General features: G+C 40.4%; 1 protein-coding gene across 1 annotated transcript in view; it reads right to left on the reverse strand.

The window, feature by feature from the left end:
* Positions 1–4,278: 4,278 nt before the first annotated feature.
* The window catches only part of NDNF (neuron derived neurotrophic factor), a 69,164-nt gene continuing 52,810 nt past the window's right edge, over positions 4,279–20,632 (reverse strand). The window contains exons 2-4 of the mRNA XM_077279032.1: positions 8,580–8,768; positions 7,709–7,833; positions 4,279–6,317 (exon numbers count right to left, since the gene is read on the reverse strand). Of these exons, the coding sequence (XP_077135147.1) occupies positions 4,918–6,317; positions 7,709–7,833; positions 8,580–8,767 (1,713 nt within the window). The 5' untranslated portion in view covers position 8,768 and the 3' untranslated portion in view covers positions 4,279–4,917. The remainder of the gene's footprint in view (positions 6,318–7,708; positions 7,834–8,579; positions 8,769–20,632) is intronic.

Here is a 20,632-nt window from a genome sequence, read left to right on the forward strand (position 1 = left end):
CATATAAATGTGTAAAATAAAGAATTAAAATAAAAAATATCGCTATACTCACCTGTCCGACGCAGCCGGGACCTCGGCGATTGTAAGCGGCAGCGTTGTTTCTTTAAAATTCGCGCTTTTACTTGCTTACGTGAATTCCCGGCTTCTGATTGGTCAGGGCGGCCATGTTGCCGGGACTCGGACCAATCACAGCAAGCCGTGACGAAATTACGTCACGGCTTGCTGTGATTGGTCCGCGTCCCGGCAATATGGCGCCGTGACCAATCACAAGCCGTGACGTCACGGGAGGCTGGACACGCGCGCTTTTCAAAATAAGCGCGTGTCCAGCCTCCCGTGACGTCACGGCTTGTGATTGGTTAATGGCGGCCATGTTCCTGGGACGCGGAACAATCACAGCAAGCCGTGACGTAATTTCGTCACGGCTTGCTGTGATTGGTCCGCATCCCGGCAATATGGCGCCGTGACCAATCACAAGCCGTGACGTCACGGGAGGCTGGACACGCGCGCTTTTCAAAATAAGCGCGTGTCCAGCCTCCCGTGACGTCACGGCTTGTGATTGGTTAATGGCGGCCATGTTGCCGGGACGCGGACCAATCACAGCAAGCCGTGACGTAATTTCGTCACGGCTTGCTGTGATTGGTCCGCGTCCCGGCAACATGGCCGCCCTGACCAATCAGAAGCCGGGAATTCACGTAAGCAAGTAAAAGCGCGAATTTTAAACAAACAACGCTGCCGGTTCCTTCGCTGAGGTCCCGGCTGCGTCGGAGAGGTGAGTATAGCGATTTTTTTTATTTTAATTCTTTCTTTTACACCTTTTTACATTAATGTTGTTTCGATACCGATATCCGATATTACAAAAATATCGGATCTCGGTATCGGAAATTCCGATACAGCAAGTATCGGCCGATACCCGATACTTGCAGCATCGGAATGCTCAACACTAGTGTTGAGCGATACCGTCCGATACTTGAAAGTATCGGTATCGGAAAGTATCGGCCGATACCGGCAAAATATCGGATCCAATCCGATACCGATACCCGATACCAATACAAGTCAATGGGACTCAGGTATCGGACGGTATTCCTGATGGTTCCCAGGGTCTGAAGGAGAGGAAACTCTCCTTCAGGCCCTGGGAACCATATAAATGTGTAAAATAAAGAATTAAAATAAAAAATATCGCTATACTCACCTGTCCGACGCAGCCGGGACCTCGGCGATTGTAAGCGGCAGCGTTGTTTCTTTAAAATTCGCGCTTTTACTTGCTTACGTGAATTCCCGGCTTCTGATTGGTCAGGGCGGCCATGTTGCCGGGACTCGGACCAATCACAGCAAGCCGTGACGAAATTACGTCACGGCTTGCTGTGATTGGTCCGCGTCCCGGCAATATGGCGCCGTGACCAATCACAAGCCGTGACGTCACGGGAGGCTGGACACGCGCGCTTTTCAAAATAAGCGCGTGTCCAGCCTCCCGTGACGTCACGGCTTGTGATTGGTTAATGGCGGCCATGTTCCTGGGACGCGGACCAATCACAGCAAGCCGTGACGTAATTTCGTCACGGCTTGCTGTGATTGGTCCGCATCCCGGCAATATGGCGCCGTGACCAATCACAAGCCGTGACGTCACGGGAGGCTGGACACGCGCGCTTTTCAAAATAAGCGCGTGTCCAGCCTCCCGTGACGTCACGGCTTGTGATTGGTTAATGGCGGCCATGTTGCCGGGACGCGGACCAATCACAGCAAGCCGTGACGTAATTTCGTCACGGCTTGCTGTGATTGGTCCGCGTCCCGGCAACATGGCCGCCCTGACCAATCAGAAGCCGGGAATTCACGTAAGCAAGTAAAAGCGCGAATTTTAAACAAACAACGCTGCCGGTTCCTTCGCTGAGGTCCCGGCTGCGTCGGAGAGGTGAGTATAGCGATTTTTTTTATTTTAATTCTTTCTTTTACACCTTTTTACATTAATGTTGTTTCGATACCGATATCCGATATTACAAAAATATCGGATCTCGGTATCGGAAATTCCGATACAGCAAGTATCGGCCGATACCCGATACTTGCAGCATCGGAATGCTCAACACTAATTATGACTAATCCTGAAAAATGACCTTGCCTGTCTTACTAGTTGCACTTTGCGTGCCGAAGGGAAACTCCGGTAGTCAACAGGTTTCCTATAGCTCTCTCTTTCTGCCTCAATATTTAATAATATCCGCATCCTAGTGATATGGACACCATTGAAAGTGGTGTACCCACAATGTATACATTTGTCCACACGTAAAGAGGTAACATCCTCATGTGGTGGTAAAAATGGGACTAAATGTCATCAATAGTGGTGGCAATAGGGATGTTGTGTAAAATCAATGGTGGTGAAGGTAAATATACCTTCTCCATTGGGGTCTTTGACTTTAAAGCTTCTCTAAAGCTTTTTTTATTAACCAACAACATATAAACAAAATGTTAAACACTATAAATAAATGTATCATTTATTTTACATCTTTGAAATATGAGACCCTTGTAATCACAGATTTTTACACAAGTAGCAAATACAAAAAGAAAAAAAAGACAACCATAAAAAATAACATATGAATACAAAGATAATGACATTTGTACAGAAATACTTCAAGATAGTAAAACACACATCTGATCAAAAACTGACTAGCAGATATAAGAAATCTGCCATAGACCTTTGATATTTGTAGATGAATACCCATGACAATATTATGACTATGGTGGCTTACAAACCCTACCACGACATCTCATGTTGGATAAGAAAACAGACTGAGTAAAGTTGATCTATTGGTTTTGTTTCATTTTATTTTGTTACTGTTAGCTCTCCTCTTCCAGGGAATAAATATGCTTCTCATGTTAGCAGAATATCGGTTACATTAAGTTCATTATGTATTGCTATATCTGCAAAAAAAATAAGGAAGAAAGAAAAAGCAGCACTAGCCATACGTGTCTTGTATCTTTATTTAGTATGAAATGTAGCAGATAGGACACACCAGGAGGAATCTGGTGCATGTAGACGATGGTCGTTTTGTGCTGCACTGCGATTCGTCTGGCCTGTGGTACTATGCGTAGCCGTCCTAGCCGCAACATTTTTTACACTAGATAGAGATACAAGACACTTATGGACTTTGCCACTTTTTCTTTCTTCCTTATTTTTTTACTGCACTGTCTTTTTCATGCTGAGCACCACTTGTTATTTGTTTAACGCCTGGTTACATTTGTGCCGTTCGGTAGTTGCCCAGCCATAACCTTCATATACATTTTGCTTTATATCTAGGGTCATCTTTATGTTTTTCTAAGAGTGTATTTATTGATATAATCTTAAGCTCCCTATACACAGTAGACTAACGTTGACTGAATTAACCGACATCGGAAGTCTATTGTGTAAGGAGGTTTCCCAACTTTTGTTCTTGGCTAAACCAAATGCCGCCAAAGAAGTAAGGCAGCAGCTTTCATACAGAACACCGGAGCGTTCTTCAAACCAAATGCTCCTGTCTATGGAGAATTTGGATGAGATAGCTGCCAACTGAAAGATTGGCCAACAGCTATCTGTTTTGTATAAAGGAGTAGGGAAGAGAGACTGATGGGTCATGTATACATGGTGCCTACAAGCTATACTGCCTTGGTCTGAGTATATAGGTAGTGACCCATGACAGTAACATGAATCATTTACAGTTTTAAAAAGTTATGCCTGTGGATTATTTCATTTTCTTTCACTCATCTGCTTTTCTCATGCTGCGTAATTGTATGATGCGGATGCTTGCTATTGCAGCACAGTTTGTATAGTATCTTACAATATACTTCTGTTGAGTGATACAATTTAACACCAACATTCAGCCAGTTTCTGTACTGCCTATAGAAAGAAACACAATGCCCTTCATTAATAACATCTTGTCATCACAACACCACCTTGAAAAGGCTGAAACGTTTAGTTTTGTGGATTAGACTACAAAGTGCTGTCAGTTACTGTGTGTTTTATCTCTTTTTATGCTACTCTTTATACTGGGTGGCCCTTTGAATATGTTCCTTTTAGGCCAACCGCAATACAAATGTCTGCTTTGTACTCCGTTTGATCCATAGTCTATTTTCTCCTTGCTATGTGATTTCTTTACATTTATACTGTATATATCTGTATATAACTATATGATAGATTTAGATATTTTGCGCACATACTGGCATACAACAATTAAACAAGAGAACAAAATGTTTACATACAAAGTTCAGTCTCAATCTTGATTTAGTATGTCAGACATTGGGTAAACTAAAGAAATATATAATCTCGTACTTTTAATTTTTTTATGTACATGAATATATGTTTGACAACTTTATACATACAATACATATTTAAAAAATAAACCTGTCTAGTAGGAATGTACAATAGCCAAGGGAAAGGAAAGTTCCAGTTAATACTTAGGAATAGGATCAATCTGTAGTTATCAGAAAGGATTTTACAGTTTACTGTCATAGTAGAGCTTAAACATTTCGGACAAAACTTTATAAAATAATTTACAGATAGTCTATCATCTCTAGATAGGATTTATGTAAGTATGAATAAGGCCAGGGAACTTGCCTTGGCCATGTATTTAGTAAAATAATTTAGAAGCAGTTCATGCACTGTGTGATGCAATTGACATAGTCTCTTCTTTCTCCATTATCTACTATTATTACTTCATCTACCGAGAGTCTGATATTGTGCCTTACACATGATATTGGTCTCTCAAAAAAATCCAGAGAAGCAGCAGGATACCCACTCACAATCAAACCACTTCAATATGTAAACAGGAGTATACAAGTTGATACCATTCTACATTAGGTTTTGTGTACTTGACAGGTCACGAGCTCTCTACTGCACAAGTAGTCAGTCAATATGGCCATCGTAGGATATATTTCACACACAAGTTCACATGGAATTTAACAGAACTTTCTTGTCTTTACAACTTTACTTTGATATTTGACTGAATGGCCTCCATGACCCATGACATAGACATCCAACACGTAAGACTTCCCAGCCTCAAGGCCTTTTATTGTCTCTGTGGTGACTGCTTTATGCAGGTTCTGACTGTAGAAATATTTGCAGAGGATTTTCTCTGATTTCTTTCTGGTATCAGGACCCAAACACTGGTTTTGTTCTCGTTTCTTTTGCTCTTCATTGTAGTCATCATCCACCTCTTTTTTATATACACAATACTTGTTTCTTTCTTGTGTTCCCAGCCACGCTATTGTGACTGAGGAGCACGTGCGTAATTTATCAAATCCTTTGATTCTTGTGTCTTCAGGGAGAGAAGGAAAAGGTTGTTTGTTGAACTTTGAAGTAGCCAATATCTTTAACATGGAAGCACCTTTCTTGCTGCCTTTAAGTCTGATCATATATTTAGCTTTAGGTTTTCCTCTTAGTTGGAATTGGCGCACACCTTCCACACTCTGTGACAAAAGCAGTTTTCCATCTCTTCTAACCTGGATTTGGATAGCATCCAAGCAAGAGTGAACTGAAAAGGTGACTTTTTGATGTGATGAAACTGGAGCAAATCTTAAAAACTTAGCACCTTTTCTCTTGATGAATACATCAGTAACTTTGCCATCTTTCAGCTCCATTGTCTTTTGTTTGGCTTCTTCCTTGGTTCGAGCAAAAGTTCCAACGTAAGCAGTGCTCATATTTGTGGCAGAGTTAACGGCAAACACATCAAAGTAGTACTGGGTGTCAGGTTTCAGATCAGACACTGTAAATATATTTTTGTTTCCAATGCAAACCTTTTGAAGGTCATCTTTAGGTTTTGCTGTCATCTGACGGACCAACTTTGCAGATAAAGTCTTTGACATAAAATGCCGATCTTTGCTAGCATCATTTTCTGATGAAAACCCAAAGTGAGCAAAGTCAAAAGGACTAAAGTCCAATCCAGGTTTAGGTGCCATCATAAAGGCATCATCAGCATTAATTTTAGCTTCAACAGCACAAATACTTTTAAAGTTGTGTTCTTTGTTTATAACGACGCAGTACTGGATAGGCTGTTTTAGTATGGATGATGTAGGTGTTGGTTTCCATGCAAGGGTGACTGTGGTCCTCCCAAGTGATGTCACATCAACTCTTGGATCATAGGGTAATTCTGGGTAAGGCTGATCAGATTCTGGTGTTGTAGTGGCATAAACTTTAAAATGTGTGTCTTTTTCTGTAGAAATTAATTCAAGTTGATACAAACCAGATGGTGAATTGGTAGACACAAAGTATTCCACATCATTGCCTTTATAAGAGAACAACTCGGTTCCTTCTTCATTCATAATCTGCTGTTTTTGCTGCTCTAGTGGTTCAGGTTCACCTGGAAATTCAGATAGGAAAATAGATCAGGGTGCATGTTATTACAAAGAAATGCAAGTCTGCATTTGACTACCTGACCTTGCTTAATTATCCTAACTCCAGAACTCAACATCTGCTTGAAATCGTGAATCAGCAGTGGAAAAACTAAGAATCAAACTGTACCAGATGGAAAAAGTAGAATGCACGTAAAAATTGACAGAATCAAATGGCTTATGAAATATAGACCAGATAGCCTCGCAGTCTACCTTTCCTAACATTTGTGAAAAGATGGGTTGTCCTAAAAAGAGTGCTGTATTTGTGTGTGGTATGGTAATAGGATGGCATCCCTGCAACAGGACACTTTAGAACAGTGGAAATGCATTTTCTGGAGTGATCAATCATGCTTTTCTATTTGGCAGTCTCATAAACATCTGCATATTATGCTGCATTCACCACACCCATGTGAAAGTTATCATCCAACAAAAATGGAGACATGTCATCCAGGTTCATTGAGGTGTGTGTTTGGTTCCAAGCCAATTAAAGACCCCTTGAAGGTCACTAAGTGATACATTTGTGAGGAGTGGATTTTAAATGCATTCACTTCTCATCGATTCCCAATAGACTTTAATGGTCAAATTGGATCAAATTAAGACATGCCCTGAGTTATATGAATCTCACACTCAGATCCATGATTTTAACGGATGTGTGAATGCATCTATTCTACTCTATGAGTCCACATGCTGTCCGATAATTAACTGGACAGTGCATGGCCACGTCACACAGTTGAGAAAAAGCAGACCAAGACATTTAGTTTGGTCCTTTTTTGTTCCAGAATGATTGTGCCTCAGTACAGAAAGCAAGGTCTATGGAGGCATTGTTGAGTTAATTTGGCATGGAAGAACTTGACTAACCCACAACGAGCCCTAACCTGATTCCCCCTTAAAAACCTTTGGGATATTGTAGAATGGAAGGCCCTCTTGTCCAACATCAGTATTTGACCTCACAAATGCTCTTTTGCATGAATGGACAAAAATTATTTCATCCATGCTCCAAAATTTGGTAGAAAACCTTCTCAAAAGTGTATAACTGTTATAACTGAAAATGGGGACCAATGCCATAGAAATCCCATATAGTGCATATAGAAAATTAACTGAAAATGTATTAGGTCATCAGAGTATGACATAATTCATATGCAATTAATATGATGTATTTTCTTCTGTGAAAAAAATGCTGTGGCTTATAGGTATAGCTACAGGATACAAATATCGGTTATAACAACGTTAAGGATTTGTTTACTGGCTTTATTTTGCTTTGCATCTCAAAATCTTGAGAAAGGATATCCTGATAAACATAATTCATACATACATTGTAGAAAATATATATAATTACTTAGGTTACATCACACATTATTACCTGATCCTTCTCCACTAGCCTCCTCAGGTAATTCCTGCAAAGTAAGCTTCCACTCTAGAGGTGCGTCACATGGTGTGACAATGACCGAGAGAGGAGTGTTGTCTTCTTCCACCACAAAAAAATACCTACAATGAAAATAATTAACATTTTTTTCATTTTATTACCTGATGTTTCTTAATGTTATTATTTGTTTCTAACAAAATATATCAAAAAAATAATATATTCTAAGAATCGCAATCAATTGTCTTAAAGGGGCTTTGAGATGTATCCACGGGTTGTCCAGCCACTTGTCTAAACAAAGGACTTCTAATACTTGGGTGGCTCTGCTTTTGGGACCCCTACTTCCCTGTTAAACTCTAATGTTTATGCTAGTTTCCCTGCAGCTGGGAAAACAATAGCAGCCTGTCAAGAATAAACACGATGGTATTCTGGTGCTATTAACATAGTAGATAGATAGACAGACAGACAGACAGAAGACAGATATAGATAATAGATAGATAATAAATAGATATATCTATAGATAGATATGTGATAGATAGATAGATAGATAGATAGATAGATAGATAGATAGATAGATAGATAATAGACAAGCAGATAGATAGATAATAGATAGATGGACGATAGATAGATAGATGGATAGATAGATAATAGATAGATAGATAGACAATAGATAGATAGATGATAGATAGATAGATAGATAGATAGATAGATAGATAGATAGACAATAGATAGATGATAGATAGATAGATAGATAGATAGATAGATAGATAGATAGATAGATAGATGATAGATAGATAGATAGATAGATAGATAGATAGATAGATAGATGAACTGGTCTTTATTTTTGAAGCTTATTTGATAGGACATGTACCTTTTAGGGTTATCTCTAAATAGATAACCATTGATCTCCGCTCCATCAGGAACTACAGATGAATCATGGAACATGGTTTTATCTTTGATCTGCATCTGGAACAGTTCTTCATCTCTTGTTGGCAATTTTTGGCCTTTCAAACAAATCGGCAACAGGATCAACGTAATATACCAGTGAGACAGCAACATCCTGAGGAAAGAATAGAATAATATCTGAGTCGCTCATATGTTTGCATGACATTCTGTACAAAGTCCAAAATAAACTGTTCAATCTTTTAAATCCAATATGTTCGTCAGCTATAATATTGCGTATGCAAAACGACAAAGACTTGATAATGATAACAAAAAAGTCAAAAACAGCAGAAACACTTTGCGTGGCCTTTGTGCTATCAAGGCTAGTGGCATGTTTTTACATGAGACGCATGAAATACTATTACAGAGAACATATCGCCCTCTCACGGGTAACAATAGACCCCACTCTTACTCCCGATTATAGACACTTCAAGCACTGACAAGAATAATATAGTAGGAAGCTGGTCACATACAACCTGGATGTAACTCAAGAATGACTTTCCTGAATCTGAGTACCAGCAGCTTCTTGTACCCTTGAGCTATGCTAACTATGTCATTCTATGGGTATATCCAAAGTTGTCACTTGTTTTTTTGCTAAACTGAAATATCACTAAGTTAAAATCACAAAACCAAATGGAAAAAAATTATAATCTGGGCCAGAAACTCAATGCAAAGTACCGTATATATTCTACTGCAATTTTTCCGACATTAACACAAGTCACAGGATGTCCTGGGACATGAGAAGTTTGTCAGCCGGTACATCATGCATGACTTAATAGTCTCCAATAAATAAATGTAAAAAGTAAAAAATATTTTCCCATATAAATCCCCCTTATTAAAGAGACACATCTCTGGTTGTGGGATTACTCAGACCAAAGCCTGACTCCTTAAATTCTTTGGATGAATAATCCACTTAAAAGACTCAAAATATGAAGAAGACACAATCTCCGCATCCTTTCTTCCTGCTTTTCATCTGTCATTTTTATGAGATCTGTAATCCCTAATTTTATAATGTGTTCTCCAAAATGTGATATGAATCCTATTCCAAAAGTTTGAAACGTATGTCTCACAGTCATTCAAAAAGATCTCTGTTGATTTGAGTTAAAGAGTCGTACATCAACATTTACAGATCATGATAATGATGTTTACAATGGCAGTATTGAAGAAAATACACGAGCAATTATTTTATCATTGCATTTCATATTCATTTTCAATGGCTCTCTGTCCTTTTGATCACTGAGAAACAAGTAAATCATAAAAGTATATGGCCATAAAACAGATATTTGCTTTACAAATGTAAGTACACCCCATTGATGATGGTTGCAAATTAAATAACATTCAAGATCCCAGTCCCCTGATGAAGCCATACTAATCAGTGAAACATGTTGACGTGATCAAAGTACATAGACTGTTAATCAATGAATCAATGTGCAGCTTTTGGTGCTTTACTTCTATCCTGTATCCCAAGGGGTGTGTGAGCAGGGATTACAACTGAAATATTCTAATATTTTATAGGCTAGCATTGATAAATATAGGACACAACTATCATGAGACAATAGGCAGGGCAAACAGCTAAAAAGGGAATAAAAAAGCTTTATTTAACCCCTGGAAAAATCAGAGGGGAAGGATGAAGAATGAGTGTCAGGAATAAGGCCTCTTTCACACTAGCGTCGTGCACTGCACGTCGCTATGCGTCGTTTTGCAGAAAAAACGCATCCTGCAAAAGTGCTTGCAGGATGCATTTTTTCTCCATAGACTTTTATTAGCGACGCAGTGCCACACGTCGCAACCATCGTGTTGCGTCGGACCATCGCCACCAAAAAACGTTGCTTGTAATGTTTTTTGGTGCGTCGTCTGCAGCATTTCCGACCGCGCATTCGCGGCCGGAACTCCACCCCCTCTTCCCCGCACCTCACAATGGGGCAGCGGATGCGTTGGAAAACTGCATCCACTGCCCCTGTTGTGCGACGCTTTCACAGCTAGCGTCGGGGCATTGCGACGTGCAGTGCACGACGCTAGTGGAAAAGTAGCCCAAGAGATAGCACCAAAATAATATGCCACACATGTTTTAGCATTTTTTTATTGAATAAATAACAAACCCATGAAGGAAGCACAGAAAATAAATGATACAATTACATTTTCAATAGTTTATTCACATTAATGAGTCCATTTAGTGGGCTTCCTAAAAAGAAGTATTTAAAGGGAATCTGTAATCAGAAAATTATCAGGTTTCTGCATTCAATTTTTTTGCACCATATCCAAAACTTTATTAAAATTAGAATAGAATTTTTCACACTGGCCACTGAGCCTTTTTTTTACACTTCCAGCTATTTGTTGTGTTGTGTATATTAGCAGCAATAAACAGACTAAAGTTTGGTTCGGCGACCAAAATGATACCTGACCTTAATCCCAAACCCAGACCCCACTCAAGTGAATTGGGGGGTCCCGAACATCTGGCAGTTCCCATGCTGTCATCTGTGTGACAGCATGGAAAACACCGCCTCTGAACGCCGGTTACATTCCTGATGTTACCGACCACCATAGCTTGTCAGTAGCTGTGATTGGTGGTAAAAAGGTTACCGCCGGCCAGGCGTCGGTTGATGATTACTACTCTCATCAGCATGCGCCTGGTCTCGCTGATAGCAGAAAGAACAGTCGACATTGATGAGAGCATTCACCAGCCGGCATCTATGCATAGTAAGAAAGATGTCAGTATGATATATAATTAGTGCAGTGCGTAACCTGCAGATTTGCAGGTTAACAGCGTAATTTCTGGTGACAGGTCCCCTTTAAATGTTTCAGATCACCAAACAAATTTAAATATTAGACAAAGATAACCCAAGTAAACATAAAATTCAGTTTTTAAATGATCATTTTTTATTATTAACCCCTTAATGACCAGAGCTTTTTTCGGTTTTGCGTTTTCGTTTTTCGCTTCCCTTCCTCCCAGAGCCATAACTTTTTTATTTTTCCGTCAATATGACAATGTGATGGCTTATTTTTTTTCAGGACGAGTTGTACTTTTGAACGGCACTGGTGGTTTTACCATATTGTGTACTAGAAAACAGGAAACAAATTCCAAGTGCGGTGAAATTGCAAAAAAAGTGCAATCCCACACTTTTTTTTGTTTGTTTGTTTTTTGCTAGGTTCACTAATTGCTAAAACTGACCAGCCATCATGATTCTCCAGGTCATTTTGGGTTAATTTACACCAAACATGTCTAGGTTATTTTTTATCTACGTGGAGGGCTTATTTTTTGCGTGCCGAGCTGACTTTTTTAAATTCTACTATTCTGGTGCAGATATGTTCTTTTCTTTGCCGGTTATTGCATTTTAATGCAATGATAATTCTGGCATTTTGAATTTTTTTCTTGCTACACCGTTTAGCGATCGCGTTAATCCTTTTTTTATTGATAGATTGGGCAAATCTGAATGCGGCGATACCAAATATGTGTATGTTTGATTTTTTTATTGTTTTATTTTGAATGAAGCGAAAGGGGGGTGATTTGAACTTTTATTTTTTTTAATTTTTTCCATATTTTGTAAACTTTTTTTTTTACTTTTGCCATGCTTCAATAGCCTCCATGCGCAGATCGCTCCTATGTAGCTGAATTACACCATTGCTATGAGCGCCGACTACAGGGTGGCATCAACAACCATAGAGGTCTTCAGGAGACCTCTGGTTGTCATGCCGACTTATCGCTGACCCCCAATCACGTGATTGGGGTCAGCGATGCTCGCATTTCCGGTCACATGGCCGGAAGCACTTGTTAAGTGCCGCTGTCAGAGTTTGACAGCGGCATTTAACTACTTAATAGGCGCAGGTGGATTGCAATTCCACCCACACCTACTGCGGACACATGTCAGCTGTTCAAAACAGCTGACATGTCCTAGCTTTGATGCGGGCTCATCGCCGGAGACTGCATCAAAGTGGGGGTTCTGCCATCGGACGTACTATTCGGTCTGATGGCAGAAAGAGGTTAAGGTAAAAAGGAAATCAAACCTACATGGCATTGTATGAAAAAGTGATTGCCCCTTAAACCTAATAACTGGCTAGGCCACCCTTAGCAACAACATCTGCAATCAAGTGTTTGCAATAACTGTCATTGAGTCTTTTACAGTGCTCTGGAGGAATTTTGGCCCACTCATCTTTGCAGAATTGTTGTAATACAGCCACATTAGAGGGTTTCCGAGCACAACCCTCCTTTTTAAGGTCATGGCACAGCAACTCAATCAGAGTAAGATCAGGATTTTGACTAGGCAACTCCAAAGTCTTAATTTTGTTTTTCTTAAGCCATTAAAGAGGTGGACTTGTTGGGGTGTTTTGGATCATAATCCTGCTGGATAACCCAAGTGCTCTCCAGCTTGAGGTCATGAACAGATGGTCAGATGTTTTCCTTCAGGATTTTTTGGTATACAGCAGAATTCATGGTTCCATTTACCACAGCAAGGCTTCCAGGTCCTGAAGCAGCAAAACAATCCCAGACCATCAAACTATTACCATCATATTTTACTGTTGGTATGATGTTTCTTTTCTGATATGCCGTATTTTTTCTATGGCAGATATAATGGGGCATACACATTCCAAAAAGTTCAACTTTAGACTCGTGAGTCCACAGGGTATTCTCTCAAAAGTCTTGACAGGTCTCTTTCTTATAGTGGAGTCATGAACACTGACCTTAACTGAGGCAAGTGTGGCCTGTAATTCTTTGGATGTTGCTGTGGGGTCTTTTGTGAGCTCTTGGATGAGTCACCTCTGTGCTCATGGGGTAATTTTGGTCAGCTGGACACTCCTGGGAAGGTTCCCCACTGTTCCATGTTTTCGCCATTTTGTTGATAATGGCTCTCACTATGGTTCAGAGTCTCAAAGCTTGAGAAATGGCTTTATAACCTTTTCCAGACTGATAGATCTCAATTACTTTGTTTATCATTTGTTCCAGAATCTCTTTAGGGTATGTGTCCACTTTCAGGATGGCCGGCGGTTTGGACGGAGCGGCAAACTTGCTCCACCCAAAGCTCCGCCCCCTTCTGGAGACGCGATGATGCCAGATGTGTTCATTGCACACATCCGGCATCATCGCACCCCACACATAGGGCCCTAGGAATTTAGGACCTGAGAATTACGTCACGGCTTGTGATTGGTCGCGTGGCGGTCACATGGGCGGCATGCGACCAATCAGAAGCCGTGACGTCACGGAAGGTGCTGAACGCGCTCATTTTAAGCAAAGAAGGCTGCCGGTTACCAGCGGTGATGTCCAGGGGCCTCCGGAGAGGTGTATATATAAATATTTTTTATTTTAATTCTTTATTTTACACAGTAATATGGATCCCAGGGCCTGAAGGAGAGTTTCCTCTCCTTCAGACCCTGGGAACCATCAGGATACCGTCCGATACTTGGTGTCCCATTGACTTGCATGGGTATCGGGTATCGGAATCGGTGAGATCCGATACTTTGCCGGTATCGGCCGATACTTTCCGATACCGATACTTTCAAGTATCGGACGGTATCGCTTAACACTAGTTAGTAACAGGGGTGCCTAATAGACACCTCTCTATTACTAACCATTGGACTTGATGTCAGCTGACATTACAAAGCTGACATCATCCCCAAAATATTACCCCGCTTGCCAACACACCAGGGAAAGTTGGAAGAGCAGTGTCAATGCACCAGAATAGATGCTTCTAATGATGTGCCTTTTCTGGAGCAGCTGCTGGTTGCTATTTTTAGGCTGAGAAGGGCCAAATATCCATGGACCTTCCCACCCTGAGAATACCAGCCCCAAGCTGCCAGCTTTAACTTGGATGGTCATCAAAAAAATAAAGAAAAATGTTGTATGGGCCCTTTATTTTTAATAGCCAGCCAGCCTTCAGTTGTATGCTTTACTTGAGCTTGTTATCAAAAATAGAGGGGACCTCACGTCTGTTTTTTTACGTTTATTTATTTGTTTAGATGGTTCGCCAGCCAATCACTGCTATGCCAATACTTGACATGGCAGTGATGGGGCCAGAAGTGCCCACACAAGAAAAGCTTGTTGATTGGCTGCACTGCAGCCTTTCACTAAGCTTTGTTTGGGCTGCTGAACCCGACCAGTCACACTACCTTCTGCGTGTAGTCCGTGTTCATGGTCCATGCATAGACACTTGATATTTGGTGCGAACCTCAAACTTTACCATTCGAATTCACCCATCTCTACAGATCTTTTCTATTGAAGTATCAAATGAGCATGTACAAAGGTCATAGTGAATCCTGTGGATAGGTATCACAGGATCCACTCTCTATCTAATATCAGCTGTGTATAGATGTGTTACCTGTTATTGCAATCTTGACTCTGGTGATAAAAAGCCTGCTGAAAACTCTTCCTGAAACAGCAGGAAATAAGAATTGAAAACAGCCCCAGTGGCCAGTGTGAAAATTGCAATATTACTGCATACAGTGGGGAAAATAAGTATTTGACTATGACTTTTAAAAGTTTTCCTATATGCAAAGAATGGAGAAGGGCTCGATGCAAGATCTCGCCTTGTGGGGTAAGGATTGTGAGAAATGTCAGGAATCAGCCATAAGAACTACAAGGGGGACCTGGTCAATGACCTGAAGACAGTCTTAAGCATTCCTGCTAGTAACACACTATGCTGTCATGGATTAGAATCCTGCCCAAACCAGCACATGTTCAGGCCTGTTTGAAGTTCGCCAGTGACCATCTGGATGATTCAGAGGAGGCATGGGAGAAGGTCATGTGGTCAGATGACACCTAAATACACCTTTTTGGTATCAAATCTACCTGCCGTGTGTCGAGGAAGAAGGCTGGGTACAACCGCAAGAACACCATCCCAACCTTGAAGCATGATGGGGAAACATTATACTTTGGGGTTGATTTTCTGCAAAGGGGACAGCACGACTGCATTGTGTTGAAGGGAGAATGGATAGAGTCACGTATCACAAGATTTTAGCCAACAACCTCATTCCCTTAGTAAGAGCATTGAAGACTGGTCATGGCTGGGTCTTCCAGCATGACAATGATCCGAAATGCACAGCCAGGGCAACTAATGAGTGGCTCTGTAAGAAGCATTTCAAGGTTCCTGAGTGGCCTGCCCTGTCTCCAGATCTGAACCCAAAAGAAAATCTTTGAGGGAGCTGAAACTCTATGTTGCCCAGCAATCGCCCCGAAACCTGAAAGATCTGGAGAAGATCTGTATGGAGAAGTGGGCCAAAATCCCTGCTACAGTGTGTGCAAACTTTGTCAAGAACTACAGGAAACGTCTAACCTCTATAATTGCAAACAAAGGTTTATGTGCCAAATATTAAGTTCTATTGTTCTATTGTATTAAATAAAATGCAAACTAATTATGTGAAAAAACATACAAGGTGATTTTCTGGATTTTTTTTTTAAGATTCTGACTCTTACAGTTGAAGTGTACCTAAAATAAAAATTATAGACCTCTGCATTCTTTGTAGCTGGGAAAACTTGCAAACTCGGCAGTGTATCAAATGCCTATTTCCTCCACTGTATATTTGTTTTTAATAACGATAAGGATACAAAACCTAATTTAAGCAATGATTATATTCTAATGACACATTCCCTAAAGTATTAAGACGTGATTATAACTCAGCAGGTGTGAAAGTACAGATCTCATCCTTGGTATGTTTAATTCTTTGTATAGATATAAATAGTCAACTCAATGAATGATCTTTGATTTGTTCAGTCTGTCAAATGTAACAAATGCTATGATCACAGGTTGTTTTAGAAATTAAAAAAAAAAGCCTACACCACCTGAGGCATGTCTAAGCAAACCATCCACAAACAAAATGCCCACTCAAGCCAGTCAGGTGAGCTACTATTCTTTTTTGCTTTTTTTGCTACTAAGCAAGTTCCTGCATAATAACTATGAAATCTGTCAGCCATTGGATCATTTTGACAAAGAGTAGACACTTCAAGAGGCTGAAGATGATAGCTGTGGATGAAAAGAAGAGCAGAGCCAGTATACTTCAGTAAAGTACTTAACACTGCACTTATTACTAAGAGATAAACCAGCTAGGTGTTAGCATGGAAATAGACACATTGTTTGGAGCTACAACTCAGCTTTAATGGTCCTTCAGGTTGTAAAACTAGTAGAAAAAAATGACAGTGTAAACACCCTCCCTCTTATAATTGGGGATCTGGTTGTGATGAGAATTAGTCAATCACATACAACCTCATGTTCAATAGTAGTCCATACACCGCTGCCATCCTTTATAGTGATTCTGATTAACCCCCATATAAAGTTTATCTGTTCTAGTAGGATACTTCTGACATTTTCTTAGGTGCATTTACTGCAAAAGCCATGGTCCATAAACAGTTTACACCAAATCAAAGGGGTCTGATTGTTGAAAATTATCAGTCAGGAGAAGGTTAGAAAAACATTTCCCAGGCATTAGATTTATCATGGAAGACTAGGAAGAAGGTCATCAAGAAATCGTTTAAATTTTGCACAATAGTGACGTTACCTATAACTTAGCGTCTCTCAAAAATTGATGAAAAGACAAAAAGAAAATTGTGTTTGGAGGCTACAAGAGGCCTACAGTAACTTTAAAGAGGTTGTCCACTACATTTTATAATGCCCCTACTGCTTTAAACCTTGCAAAGAAATATTGTCACTGACCGCTCACTTGGCCTCATGTGCCCCGGCTGCAACCGCCACTAACATTCGCTGATGTCAGGTCAAGTTGCAAAATGCCTTGCAATACCTGGGTGCGGTGAACACTGAGCTGTGACGTGAGATGAAACTCCGTCCGCAGCCCAGTCACTCAGGAGGGGTGTACACGACTGGGTCACACCTCGGTGATGCTTCTTGACATCAGTGGAGGCTACAGCCAGGGTCAAATGATGTGGAGTGAGCGGTCAGCGATAGCACCTCTCATAGGCACAGATGACAACAAGAGGTATTTACAAAACTACTTCTTTGCAAGGTTTAAATTGGTGGGGGTATTATAGAATGTAGTGGACAACCCCTTTAAATGGGCTACAGGAATTCCTGGCAAGAACTGCTTGTGTGCTGCATGTGACAATAATCACCTGTATTCTTCATATGCCTGGTCTGTGGAGTAGGGTGGAAAGGTGGAAGCCTTTTCTTGAATAAAAAAACATTCAAGTCCAGCTATGTTTTGCTAAAACCTACATCAAGTCTACCAAAAGCATGTGGGAAAAAGTGTTGTGGTCTGATGAGACAACTTTTAGCTATAATTCCAAAAGATTTGTTTGGTGCAAAGCCAACATTGAGCATCTCCAAAAAAACATCACACCCACAGTGAAGCATGGTCAAAGTAGCATTATGCTTCAAAGCTGTTTTTCAGCAGCTGAGGGCCTTAGATAAGCGGAGGTAAACATAAACATTTCCAAATATGACTCAATTTTGCATCAAAACCCTCAAGCCTCTGCTAAAAAGCTGAAAAAGAAGAGGAATTTCACCTTTCAAGACAGAGATCGTAAACATAACTCAAAATCAATAAAGAATGACTTATTCCTGAAGAAGAACAGAATTTGGGAATGGCAAAGCCAAAGCTCAGACCTTAGTCCAATTGAAAATCTGTGAGTTACCTGAAGATGACGCTGTACACAGAGGTCCTTACAATTGAGCGCTACTGCATGGAAGAGTGGGCAAAGATAACCAATTCTAGATGTGTCATGCTGATAGACTCCTATCCAAAAACACTGAATGCTGTCATAAATTGAAAGGGTCCTTCAACAAAGTATTATTTTAATGGTGTACATATTTATTGCACCACGTTATTTTAGTTCTTTATTTTCCTTTTTCATCTCAAAATAATTCAGTTTGTGTATCAATTGAATTGTGCAGGTTATACGTGGCATTAAAGATGGAAAAAGTTCTGAAATGATTCCTCTTGCTATGATGTTTTACATGACAAAAATCTGGCATTTTAGAAAGGATGTGTAGACTTTTTATATGTTCATATAAATGTATATTTCTAGTATTGATTATATTTATGATTATGTAATACACAGGCAGAAATAGGCAAAATGGATAAATGTATAAAGATGATTTTACATCCTTACTTTTGCTCGTATCACAAAAGTGGAATAAGGTCATTTGTACTGTGGGAATATTTCACAAGACTGATAGCAGCGTTAATCCACTAACTCTTATTCTGCTCCTTTTAAATAATCAAAGACATATCTCACGTAGTGAGGCAGAACTGCATGACCGTGGTAAAGCTTTCTCTCCCTTGTCATCTTTCCGTGACTCGTGAGATTTCCTATATGAGCTTTAAAACTTCATTACAGGCTGTGATCTTCCTTGCATGGATTTCAGCACCCTCTGCAATGTCAGATGTCCTTATATCGCCATGCCAGATTTTAGATGACAGAATTTCATAATCCTCTTTTAATACGGGAGGTCTAATTAATAGAATGAAGTAAAACTATCCAGCGCTTGTCTGGTCATTATGCATTAGGATTTTCCCCTAAGTTTTTTGATCCGGATTAAAGACAAGAAAAAAGAAATAAATGGGTTTCAATTGCCAGACACAAAATGAATACTGATTGACTGTCAAATAAGCTCTGCGGTGAAACCAAAATATTATATACATCTGTTCTCATATTTCTGCTATCATCTTTGGAAACAGTGTATCTGGATTGTCTGAATTATATAATATTGGGATCAGGTTCTTCAATGATTGTATGTTTCAGGCAATCCGTTTTTGGTAGATAGATACCTTAACCCCTTCCTGACATCCGACGTACTATCCCGTCGAGGTGGGGTGGGCCCGTATGACCGCCGACGGGATAGTACGTCATAGCCGATCGGCCGCGCTCACGGGGGGAGCGCGGCCGATCGCGGCCGGGTGTCGGCTGCATATCGCAGCTGACATCCGGCACTATGTGCCAGGAGCGGTCACGGACCGCCCCCGGCACATTAACCCCCGGCACACCGCGATCAAACATGATCGCGATGTGCCGGCGATGCAGGGAAGCATCGCGCAGGGAGAGGGCTCCCTGCGGGCTTCCCTGAGCCCCCCGCAGCAACGCGATGTGATCGCGTTGCTGCGAGGGTCTTACCTCCCTCCCTGCCTGCTCCAGACCCGGATCCAAGATGGCCGCGGATCCGGGTCCTGCAGGGAGGGAGGTGGCTTCACAGACGCCTGCTCAGAGCAGGCACTGTGAAGCAGCCTGCACTTCAATCAGATCGGTGATCTGTCAGAGTGCTATGCAAACTGGCAGATCACCGATCTGTATTGTCCCCCCCTGGGGCAAAGTAAAAAAGTAAAAAAAAAATTTTCCAAATGTGTAAAAAAAAATAAAAAAAAATATTCCAAAATAATGAAAAAAAAAAAAAAATATTATTCCCATAAATACATTTCTTTATCTAAATTAAAAAAAAAAAACAATAAAAGTACACATATTTAGTATCGCCACGTCCGTAACGACCCAACCTATAAAACTGCCACACTAGTTAACCCCTTCAGTAAACACCGTAAGAAAAAAAAAAAAAACGAGGCAAAAAACAACGCTTTATTACCATACCGCCGAACAAAAAGTGGAATAACACGCGATCAAAAAGACTGATATAAATATCCATGGTACCGCTGAAAACGTCATCTTGTCCCGCAAAAAACAAGCCGCCATACAGCATCATCAGCAAAAAAATAAAAAAGTTATAGTCCTGAGAATAAAGCGATACCAAAATAATTATTTTTTCTATAAAATAGTTTTTATCGTATAAAAGCGCCAAAACATAAAAAAATGATATAAATGAGATATCGCTGTAATCGTACTGACCCGACGAATAAAACTGCTTTATCAATTTTACCAAACCCGGAACGGTATAAACGCCTCTCCCAAAAGAAATTCATGAATAGCAGGTTTTTGGTCATTCTGCCTCACAAAAATCGGAATAAAAAGCGATCAAAAACGGTCACGTGTCCGAAAATGTTACCAATAAAAACGTCAACTCGTCCCGCAAAAAACAAGACCTCACATGACTCTGTGGA

Source organism: Ranitomeya variabilis, chromosome 1, assembly GCF_051348905.1.
Source record: "Ranitomeya variabilis isolate aRanVar5 chromosome 1, aRanVar5.hap1, whole genome shotgun sequence".
NCBI classification, from domain to species: domain Eukaryota; kingdom Metazoa; phylum Chordata; class Amphibia; order Anura; family Dendrobatidae; genus Ranitomeya; species Ranitomeya variabilis.